This window comes from Cebidichthys violaceus, unplaced genomic scaffold (genome assembly GCF_023349555.1).
Source record: "Cebidichthys violaceus isolate CVI_PGR_0920_01 unplaced genomic scaffold, fCebVio1.0.p SCAF_2, whole genome shotgun sequence".
NCBI classification, from domain to species: domain Eukaryota; kingdom Metazoa; phylum Chordata; class Actinopteri; order Perciformes; family Stichaeidae; genus Cebidichthys; species Cebidichthys violaceus.
Genome location: NW_027176372.1, coordinates 189,441 through 200,000, shown reverse-complemented (window position 1 = coordinate 200,000; position 10,560 = coordinate 189,441). Strand labels below are relative to the sequence as shown.

The 10,560-nt window shown below is 45.9% G+C and overlaps 3 protein-coding genes across 4 annotated transcripts in view; 1 reads left to right on the top strand and 2 right to left on the bottom strand.

The window, feature by feature from the left end:
• LOC137875083 (nitric oxide-associated protein 1-like) overlaps positions 1 to 4,480 on the bottom strand; it is a 4,827-nt gene extending 347 nt beyond the window's left edge. The window contains exons 1-9 of the mRNA XM_068714046.1: positions 4,180 to 4,480; positions 3,115 to 4,044; positions 2,863 to 3,027; positions 2,491 to 2,607; positions 2,284 to 2,375; positions 2,001 to 2,132; positions 791 to 907; positions 597 to 714; positions 1 to 237 (exon numbers count right to left, since the gene is read on the bottom strand). The exon at positions 1 to 237 is cut by the window's left edge and continues 347 nt beyond it. Of these exons, the coding sequence (XP_068570147.1) occupies positions 1 to 237; positions 597 to 714; positions 791 to 907; positions 2,001 to 2,132; positions 2,284 to 2,375; positions 2,491 to 2,607; positions 2,863 to 3,027; positions 3,115 to 4,044; positions 4,180 to 4,396 (2,125 nt within the window). The 5' untranslated portion in view covers positions 4,397 to 4,480. The remainder of the gene's footprint in view (positions 238 to 596; positions 715 to 790; positions 908 to 2,000; positions 2,133 to 2,283; positions 2,376 to 2,490; positions 2,608 to 2,862; positions 3,028 to 3,114; positions 4,045 to 4,179) is intronic.
• A 509-nt stretch (positions 4,481 to 4,989) lies between these two features.
• nipsnap3a (nipsnap homolog 3A (C. elegans)) lies at positions 4,990 to 9,164 on the top strand. Its single transcript, XM_068714045.1, has 6 exons — positions 4,990 to 5,099; positions 7,355 to 7,562; positions 7,747 to 7,908; positions 7,992 to 8,141; positions 8,665 to 8,751; positions 8,842 to 9,164. Exons 1-6 carry the CDS (start codon positions 5,034 to 5,036, stop codon positions 8,916 to 8,918), a joined length of 750 nt encoding a protein of 249 aa, XP_068570146.1. The 5' UTR covers positions 4,990 to 5,033; the 3' UTR covers positions 8,919 to 9,164.
• Positions 9,165 to 9,270: 106 nt separating this feature from the next.
• Positions 9,271 to 10,560, bottom strand: part of LOC137875081 (phospholipid-transporting ATPase ABCA1-like) — a 42,355-nt gene continuing 41,065 nt past the window's right edge. For both annotated transcript variants that reach the window (XM_068714043.1, XM_068714044.1), the window contains exon 49: positions 9,271 to 10,005. In XM_068714043.1, coding sequence (XP_068570144.1) covers positions 9,865 to 10,005 — 141 coding nt within the window. In that variant the 3' untranslated portion in view covers positions 9,271 to 9,864. The remainder of the gene's footprint in view (positions 10,006 to 10,560) is intronic.

Sequence of the window (10,560 nt, the reverse complement as noted above, 5' to 3'; positions counted from 1 at the left end):
TCTTCTTCTTCTTCTTCTTCACCTGTAGCCTCTCGGCTCCGTGGGCTGACAGTCCTCCGTCCAGCAGCCCAGGAGGCTTCTGGGGTTTGTAGGCCGGAGACTTTCTGATGCGTTGTCCTCTCAGAGACACGACGTGAGGAAGAAGAGGAGGCGTCCTCACACTGAAACCTGATGAGGACGGACCATGAACCCTCAACAAGACCTGGTCCCCTAATGCTGCTGTTACTGCCACCCAACCTGGAGACAGACGAGGGGACAGATGGAGACAGACAGACGGGGGGACAGACAGACAGACGGGAGGACAGACGGAGGGACAGATGGAGGAACAGAGACAGGTAGGTCAGTTTCAGGTGTTTCCTAATGAACTCCTTCATCACCAGGTGTTTGTCCTCCCACCTGGATGACTGCATTATATATTATTTGTGTATTCTTTATATATTTATCTAAGAATGTATGTATTTATTTATATATTTATTCATCTACGTATTTTTTTATATTGATGTATTTATATATTTGTGTATTTATGTATGTATTCATGTATATATTTGTGTATGTATTTCCCATGTGTCGGTGAAGACGTCTAACAGGACGTTTACCTGCAGAAGACAGTTTGAGGTCAGCAGCAGCCTCCAGGTAGCCCCGCCCCTCCAGCCTGACCTCCTGAGGAACCAACGCCGGAAACTTCTTCATACGCTCCGACCCCCCAAGAGGAACCTGAACGCAGCACCACACACACATGTCAGCATGATGTCACAGAGCGTGTGATGTCACTGTGATCACGTGACCTCACCCCCAGCAGCTCGTGTCCCGCATGCTTCTCATAAACACTGTTGGCTTTCTCCACACTGGTGATGTGAACCGGGACCCGACTGGAGGCCACCACCGAAAACCAGCAGGACTGCCCCCCCTGAGGAGACACACATGTAAACATCAGCTGATAACCAACACATGTAAACATCAGCTGAAAACCAACACATGTAAACATCATGTTAACAACACATGTAAACATCATGTTAACCAACACATGTAAACATCAGTTGATAACCAACATATGTAAACACCATGTTAACACATGTAAACATCATGTTAACCAACACATGTAAACATCAGTTGATAACCAACACATGTAAACATCATGTTAACAACACATATAAACATCATGTTAACCAACACATGTAAACATCATGTTAACACATGTAAACATCATGTTAACACCACATGTTAACACATGTAAACATCATGTTAACACCACATGTTAACACATGTAAACATCATGTTAACAACACATGTAAACACCATGTTAACACCACATGTTAACAACACATGTAAACATCATGTTAACAACACATGTAAACATCATGTTAACCAACACATGTAAACACCATGTTAACACATGTAAACACCATGTTAACAACACATGTAAACACCATGTTAACAACACATGTAAATACCATGTTAACAACACATGTAAACAACATGTTAACAACACATGTAAACACCATGTTAACACATGTAAACATCATGTTAACAACACATGTAAACACCATGTTAACAACACATGTAAACATCATGTTAACAACACATGTAAATACCATGTTAACACATGTAAACATCATGTTAACAACACATGTAAACATCATGTTAACAACACATGTAAACCAGTAGGACACCCCCCCCCCCCCCCCCCCCCGAGGAGAGAAAACCCATGTAAACATCAAAATAAATGTTAAATGTTAGTTGTTAGATGATTAGCTGAGTGACTAAGTACGTTTTTACTACTACTGCTACGGTACAATTTAGAGGAACTTGTACTTAACTATAGTTCTTATCCACTTCATCACACAGTAAATATTTACATTTATCTGACAGCTTTAATTACTTTACTTTCCTTTACTTTGTCTTTTTTATGAATATTAATAAATGATGACATGTTTTCATAATAAAAAGCAGGAAGCAGAAGAGAACACAGAATCAATAGTATTAATAATTATTATAGTGACCTGTAGGAAGTCGATCCTGCCCAGAGCCCCCAGTAACAGACTCATACTGGGCTTCAACACAAATGTCCGGGGGACCACAGCCTGAGTGGGAACCACTGACATCACTTCCTGCTCAGTCAACAGGCTGAGGATCTGAGAGACAGACAGAGACAGAAATATATATATTTAAGTATGTGTGTACTCACGTGGTGCTCCTTCAGGATTCTGTATATATATATATATATATATATATATATATATATATATATATGTATATATGTATGTACTGTATATGTGTACTCACGTCGTGCTCCTTCAGGAGTCCCGGCGTGTCAAACAGCCAGTGAGCGTCTTTCAGCTCGTTGAAGGAGAACTCATCAGCTGACCCGCTGGGAGCTGAAACGTCACACAGAGGTCAGTACACTGATGACATCACTACACTGATGACATCACTACACCGATGACATCAGAGATCGTTCATCCAATCGGACGTCTCTCTCAGCGTCCTCACCTGTCGAGCTCTTCATCTCTCCGTCATCGTTTTCTCCAAAAGCCAAACTGTCGGGATCGAACTGGATCTCATCGGGTCTGGTTCTGATGTGAGACCGGAAGGTTCTGCCGACACGACCTGGACAGGTGAACAGGTGAACAGGAGGACAGGTGAACAGGAGGACAGGTGAACAGGTGAACAGGAGGACAGGTGAACGGGAGGACAGGTACACAGGTGGACAGGAGGACAGGTGGACAGGTGAACAGGAGGACAGGTGAACGGGAGGACAGGTAGACAGGTGGACAGGAGGACAGGTGGACAAGTAGACAGGTGAACAAGTAGACAAGAGGACAGGTGAACACGAGGAGGTCCTCCTCTCCCCCCCCGTCTTACCCACTAGGTATCCCTGTCTGCTGAAATGTCTCAGTCTCTTCATCTCCTCTGGAGACAGCTCTGTCTCTGTCTGTCTCGCCGCCTCCTTCAGTCTCTCCTCCCGTCTGAACATCCTGTGAGGAGTCGGGTTGATGATGGGGAACTTCAGCAGGTTGAGAGTGGTTCCTGAGCGCACCACAACAGAAGAAGACAACACACATGACGAACGCTGACGTGTTAAATCAACAGAAATATGAATGGAATCTGGCTCACCAGGCCAGGGAGAGATGGTGGCCTTGTGGACCAGGTCTGAGGCTCTGGACTTGCAGTAGTCTGACTCCAGCAGCGTGTTGAAGAGCGTGGACTTGCCGGCGTTGGCGCTGCCCACCAGGTAGACGTCCCCTTTGTATCTCCAAGACCTCTGCAGGCTGGACACCAGACCCTCCACGCCGTACCCGGTCTTGGCACTGATCAGGTGCACATCGGTCACCTGATCCCCGAATCCGGCGTCCCGACAGTACCCGGAGAGCTGCCTCCTGATCCGCCGCAGGTAATCAGGCGAGTCTCCGGGCAGCAGGTCGATCTTGTTTCCGAGGACGACCACGTGTTTGTTGGTCCCCACCAGGTCCGGCAGGTCAGGGACCACGGAGTCCGGGACGTTCATCAAGTCCACGACCAGCAGCACCAGAGCCCTGTGGGGCCGAATCTGACGCACCACGGCCCGGTACTGGTCCGGGGTCATGTGCAGGTTCAGGGCCTTGTGGTGGTGGGTCAGCAGGTGGCAGCGCTGGCAGGTGGCGCCGCTCAGCTGCTCCTCCTGCAGCAGCACCTTGAACTTCTCACTGGGCAGGTATCCGGGCACGGCGGCGGCAGTGCAGTGAAGGACGGCGCCGCAGCCCGAGCAGCAGGTGTCACTCACCGGCTCCTCCAGGTCCGGGGTACCGAACACCTTCTGCTCACCTTTACCTGTCGTCTTCTTCGTCTTCTTCTTCCTCTTCGATGACACGACGCTCTCGTCCAGCGGGAAGTCCACGTCTTGGAACTGGATCAGAGAGTCAGGCTCTGCCTCCTGCTGGGCCACGCCCCTCAACACCTGCAGCTGACGCTCCAGAGACCTCAGGTGTCTCTGAGGAGGAACCAGAGGAGGAGGATCAGAGGAGGAGGAGAGGCTCAGCTGATGGAGGTCTTTGTCCTCCTCTGGATCTGAACCCACCAGGAGAGAAGAAGAAGAATCAGAACCACAGGCTACTTCTAAGTACTTGTACTACCTCTTGTTACTCGTAGTATTTCTCAGTACTCGTAGTACTTCTCAGTACTAGTACCTGTCCTCAGTCTCACCTGAACACTCCACAAACACAAACACCTCCTCCAGGTCCAGGTCCACCGTACAGATCTTCCTCCCGGTTCCGCTGCAGAACATCCGGGTCACATCCCAACCTGCCGCGGCCCATGAGCCAGACACCGACCCACAGGACAGAGCGGGGACGCGGCGGTGAGGAAAACGAACCCCGCTCCTCCCCGCCCGGCGGACCGCCAGCTGGACCGCCTTCCACATGTTTCACTCCCCCGACCGCACGCGAGCACACCTCGCTCACCTTGGAGCTTCGAACGCACGAGATTCTCCTGATGCTGGTGCTCCTCTTCCTGAACGGACGTGACGTAAAACGCGTCGTTTGTTTATGTTCCGTTGAAAAAAATAAACTACTAAATGTTTTATTTTTAAATCTAAACCAAATATTTCACTCGTAGATATTTAAAGGATCGATAATAACGTGATGACGCAACACGAGATCAATTAATACAAATTAAAAAATATATATTTATAAATATTGTGACGTCTGCTGATGATGACAGAGGGCTCACTCTGCTGCTGCTTCAAGAACCGAAAACACTGTGTGTGTGTGTGTGTGTGTGTGTGTGTGTGTGTGTGTGTGTGTGTGTGTGTGTGTGTGTGTGTATATGTGTGCGTGTGTACGTGTATGTATATGTATGTGTGTGTGTGCGTGTGCGTGTATTGTGTGTGCGTGTATTGTGTGTGTGTGTGTGTGTGTGTGTGTGTGTGTGTGTGTGTGTGTGTGTGTGTGTGTGTGGTTACGTCACACATTCCCCGTACAGAGTGAGACCTCGCGCCTACAGAAGATCTCTGTCACTCATAAACTTCCTGTGAGCTCGCGCTCTGTCGCACTTCCAACATGTTGAAGATCAGGAGGTCTCTGAGGTCCGCTGTGGTCCTCCTCTCACCTGCTGCTGCTGCTCAGGTGAGTCCAGAACCAGACCAGGACCGGACCAGAATCAGATTAAAGCAAATAGTATATATATATGTATGTTGCAGCAAAGTGCTGACTCATTCCTATTCACAACATTCAAACCTTTAGACTAAAGTTTAGAGAGTCTCTCTCAAACATTTACCAGGTGACGTCAGTGAGTCTCTGAAGGTTCATGGTTCACATCACGTATTGATCACCTGCAGTAATGTATGTTGACCAGCAGGTGGCAGCAAGAATCAAGTGAAGTAAACATGAAAACCTTCATTCAGTCCTTGAGTTAAGGTTCATTTATCTTTATATTTATATACTGTATATCTATAGAAACAGGGATGATGGTGAAGTGTTTTGTCACTGGGGCTGAACACAGGACACTCAAAGTGGACACTAAGTTGTCAGTGTTCACTTTGAGTATTCACAGTGTGAGTCACCACTGTCAGGTTACCAGTGTTCAGTTACCAGTGTTCAGTTACCAGTGTTCAGTTACTAGTGTTCAGTTACTAGTGTTCAGTTTCTAGTGTTCAGTTACCAGTGTTCAGTTACCAGTGTTCAGTTACCAGTGTTCAGTTACTAGTGTTCAGTTACCAGTGTTCAGTTTCTAGTGTTCAGTTACTAGTGTTCAGTTACTAGTGTTCAGTTTCTAGTGTTCAGTTACCAGTGTTCAGTTACCAGTGTTCAGTTTCTAGTGTTCAGTTTCTAGTGTTCAGTTACCAGTGTTCAGTTACCAGTGTTCAGTTTCTAATGTTCAGTTTCTAGTGTTCAGTTACTAGTGTTCAGTTACTAGTGTTCAGTTACCAGTGTTCAGTTACCAGTGTTCAGTTTCTAGTGTTCAGTTACTAGTGTTCAGTTTCTAGTGTTCAGTTAGTAGTGTTCAGTTACTAGTGTTCAGTTACGAGTGTTCAGTTACGAGTGTTCAGTTACTAGTGTTCAGTTTCTAGTGTTAAGTCACCAGTGTTCAGTCACCAGTGTTCAGTTACCACTGTTCAGTTACCAGTGTTCAGTTACCAGTGTTCAGTTTCTAGTGTTCAGTTACTAGTGTTCAGTTTCTAGTGTTCAGTTACTAGTGTTCAGTTACCAGTGTTAAGTTACTAGTGTTCAGTTTCTAGTGTTCAGTTACTAGTGTTCAGTTACCAGTGTTCAGTTTCTAGTGTTCAGTTACTAGTGTTCAGTTTCTAGTGTTCAGTTACCAGTGTTCAGTCCTAGTGTTCAGTTACCAGTGTTAAATTACTAGTGTTCAGTTTCTAGTGTTCAGTTACTAGTGTTCAGTTACCAGTCTTCAGTTTCTAGTGTTCAGTTACTAGTGTTCAGTTTCTAGTGTTCAGTTACTAGTGTTCAGTTACCAGTGTTCAGTCTCTAGTGTTCAGTTACCAGTGTTAAATTACTAGTGTTCAGTTTCTAGTGTTCAGTTACTAGTGTTCAGTTTCTAGTGTTCAGTTTCTAGTGTTCAGTTACCAGTATTTAGTTACTAGTGTTCAGTTTGTAGTGTTCAGTTACTAGTGTTCAGTTTCTAGTGTTCAGTTTCTAGTGTTCAGTTACCAGTGTTCAGTCACCAGTGTTCAGTCTCTAGTGTTCAATTACTAGTGTTCAGTTACTAGTGTTCAGTTTCTAGTGTTCAGTTACTAGTGTTCAGTTACCAGTGTTCAGTCTCTAGTGTTCAGTTACCAGTGTTAAATTACTAGTGTTCAGTTTCTAGTGTTCAGTTACTAGTGTTCAGTTTCTAGTGTTCAGTTACTAGTGTTCAGTTTCTAGTGTTCAGTTTCTAGTGTTCAGTTACCAGTATTTAGTTACTAGTGTTCAGTTTCTAGTGTTCAGTTACTAGTGTTCAGTTTCTAGTGTTCAGTTTCTAGTGTTCAGTTACCAGTGTTCAGTCACCAGTGTTCAGTCTCTAGTGTTCAATTACTAGTGTTCAGTTACTAGTGTTCAGTTTCTAGTGTTCAGTTACTAGTGTTCAGTTTCTAGTGTTCAGTTACCAGTGTTCAGTCACCAGTGTTCAGTTTCTAGTGTTCAGTTACTAGTGTTCAGTTACTAGTGTTTAGTTACCAGTGTTCAGTTACCAGTCTTCAGTTACCAGTGTTCAGTTTCTAGTGTTCTGTGTCCAGCAGTGAGAGGGAAGTTGTACAGACTGGTGTCCACTACTGAGGTGTTTGGTGGCACCAGTTTCTTTCTGGTCCAGGTCTCAGTGTTCCAGGTCCGGTCTGTAGTCCAGAATTATGATGTGAGACTTCTGATCTCTTCCTTCCTCTCTGCAGCCTTGTGTGCGTCTGTCCACTGGTCCCCAACAGAAACACAGAACCTTCTATGAGTTCCGCACCTACAGCATCCGTCCAGACCAGAACGCTGCCTTCCTCAAACTGACCAATGAGAAGATCCACCTGCGCACCGCCCACTCTGAGCTGATTGGCTACTGGAGCGTTGAGTACGGTGGCCTGAACAAGGTCTTCCATATATGGAAGTATGGTGAGAACCCTCTTCTTCTTCTTCTTCTGTTTACAGGTTCCTCTTCATCACAAGGTTTTAAAAGTGTACCTAACCTCCTCTTTCTCTTTCTCTTCTTCCTCCTGGTCCTCCTCCTCCACTACCGCTTCCTCCTCTTTCTCTTCTTCCTCCTCTTCCCCCTTCTCTTTCTTCTCCTCCTCCTCAGACAGTTATTCTCAGCGGGCAGGTGTTCGGGCAGCTCTCTCTCAGGACCCTTCCTGGATCTCTGAGTACATCTCTAAGGCGATACCGATGTTGACGTCTCAGGACAACGAGGTGAACTACCTGGTTCCCTGGAGTCACCTGCAGGACCCCCCCCAGGAGGGCGGTAAGCCCCACCTCCTCACTGTGATGCCTTAATGACAGCTGTAATGACATCACTTCCTCCTCATGACACCAGGTGTGTTTCAGGTGTGTACGAGCTGGTTTCCTTCCAGATGCGTCCCGGTGGTCCGGCGGTTTGGGGAAACGCCTTCCAGGCTGCCGTCACTTCCCATGATGCACCTGGGTACGGCAAGCTGGTGGGAGCGTTCAACAGCGAGTGTGGAACACTGAACAGAGGTACACTGTAAAAAATATACTGAACAGACATACACTGTAATAAATGTACCAAACAGACGTACACTGTAAAAAATATACTGAACAGAGGTACACTGTAAAAATATACTGAACAGACGTACACTGTAAAAAAATATACTAAACAGAGGTACACTGTAAAAAATGTACTGAACAGACATACACTGTAAAAAATATACTGAACAGACGTACACTGTAAAAAATATACCGAACAGACGTACACTGTAAAAAATGTAGTGAACAGTTTAAAACATTCACTGAACAGACACAATCACTAAAAAGGTTATAAAACCATTCAGCTTTTCTTTGCTCCTCAAGTGTTCAAGTCTCGTCATGTTGACTCTTGAATTTGTATAAACATCTGCTTTAACGTGTGTGTGTCTCTGTGTGAGTGTCTCTCTCTATATGTGTGTGTGTGTGTGTGTGTGTGTGTGTGTGTGTGTGTGTGTGTCTCTCTCTCTCTGTATGTGTGTGTGTGTGTGTGTGTGTGTGTGTGTGTGTGTCTCAGTTCACGCCCTCTGGTGGTTTGAGAGTGCTGACCAGCGAGCTGAAGTTCGACACAAAGCTCACACTGACGCCCGAGTGGTCGCTGCTGGTGAGACTCCGCTCACAGGAGATCATGTGACATCATACAGGATGACGTCATACCTTCATTCACCTGTCTCTCTCTCTCTCTCTCTTTCAGTCAGAAACTGTGTCGTCCATCTGGACTCTCAAGAGAACAAACTCATGTTCCCTTGTTCCTTCTCTCCGCTGAAGTAACTTCCTGTGTGGAACCTTACATTGTCCTCCATGGGCCTCCGTAGTTTTATGATGAATCCCACTGCTTTTCTTGGTAAGCTGCGCTGTGATTGGTCAATGCGCTATCCTAACCCCAACGTGCTTCACCTTAACCAATCGTCTGCCTCTACCGGCCACACAGGGGGCGGGGCTTACCAAGAAGAGCAGTGGGATCCATAGTTACAGTTAAATATGTAATAATGATGAAATAAAAGCATTAATAAATCAGATGTCGTCTCGGTGTTGTAAGTGACAGCAGCAGCGTGTTGAGGTGGGCAGAGCCACTCTCTTAAATCTGAACAATAAAGTTAAAGGATTAAAGAGTAAAAGCAGAGACGGTGGATTTGTTTCTTTATTGTGTTCAGGGTTAAATAAACATGTTTCAGTGCTGAGGAGGCGGAGCTCCTTCAGTCGGATCGATCAGCTGTTCGATCCGATCCGATACTCTGAGGTATTTACTTCACACACTAACAAATCAGATCTTTTTTTAGCATCTTTTCTTTAAAAAACTAGAAAATCAATCAAGTCTTTGTCGTCGTTGTGCAGCGCTTTGCATCAAGCGCTTTGATTGGCTGTTAAAACACTACAGGAAACAGACACTCCCCGCCAAAATAAGACGAGGAATCACACTCCGTTTCAGCTACACATATAAATAAAACTCTGAAACGATAAAAACGAAATCAAACGTTTTTCTAAACATGATTGTTGCAGTCAAGCCCGTCGGCCTTTTGAAATTATTTGATTCTTCTTCGTTGGTTCAACGGACGCAGAGTTCATTAATCACAGAAGAAGAAATCAGAGGCAGTTATTCAAGTGTCTTTAACAGGCTGGTGGGCGGCGGCTCCGCAGGGAATCATTTGCATTGACTGGCATGAGGCGGTAGGTGGCTCCGCCCACAGGTATGACATCACAACAGGTGAGGGGTCGATCACATGACGCTCTCCTTCAGCGTGCCCCCCCCCCCAGCTGCTCCGCTCAGCGTAGAAACATCGACAGCGACGTCTCGGCGACGCACAGAGTCTTTGGAGTGATAGTCGTCACTCTGGTCCTTCGCAAAGTTCACGAACACCTGGAACAACAAACGCCGTCCAATCAGATCAACAGGAAGTCCCACTCAGGTGTGTTTAGTGTCTTTACCTGCTCAGGTGTGTGTGTTTAGTGTCTTTACCTGCTCATGTGTGTGTGTTTAGTGTCTTTACCTGCTCAGGTGTGTGTGTTTAGTGTGGTTACCTGCTCAGGTGTGTGTGTTTAGTGTGGTTACCTGCTCAGGTGTGTGTGTTTAGTGTCTTTACCTGCTCAGGTGTGTGTGTTTAGTGTGGTTATCTGCTCAGGTGTGTGTGTTTAGTGTGGTTACCTGCTCAGGTGTGTGTGTTTAGTGTGGTTACCTGCTCAGGTGTGTGTGTTTAGGGTCTTTACCTGCTCAGGTGTGTGTGTTTAGTGTCTTTACCTGCTCAGGTGTGTGTGTTTAGTGTGGTTACCTGCTCAGGTGTGTGTGTTTAGTGTGGTTACCTGCTCAGGTGTGTGTGTTTAGTGTGGTTACCTGCTCAGGTGTGTGTGTTTAGTGTGGTTACCTGCTCAGGTGTGTGTGTTTAGTGTCTTTACCTGCTCAGATGTGTGTGTTTAG

Bases quoted from the DNA above. Each gene is read 5' to 3' on its own strand.
- nipsnap3a (XM_068714045.1), top strand. From the start codon at position 5,034: ATGTTGAAGATCAGGAGGTCTCTGAGGTCCGCTGTGGTCCTCCTCTCA. The intron at 7,563-7,746 runs GTGAGAACCCTC...CCTCCTCCTCAG, and splicing joins CTTCCATATATGGAAGTATG to ACAGTTATTCTCAGCGGGCA. The intron at 7,909-7,991 runs GTAAGCCCCACC...GGTGTGTTTCAG, and splicing joins GGACCCCCCCCAGGAGGGCG to GTGTGTACGAGCTGGTTTCC.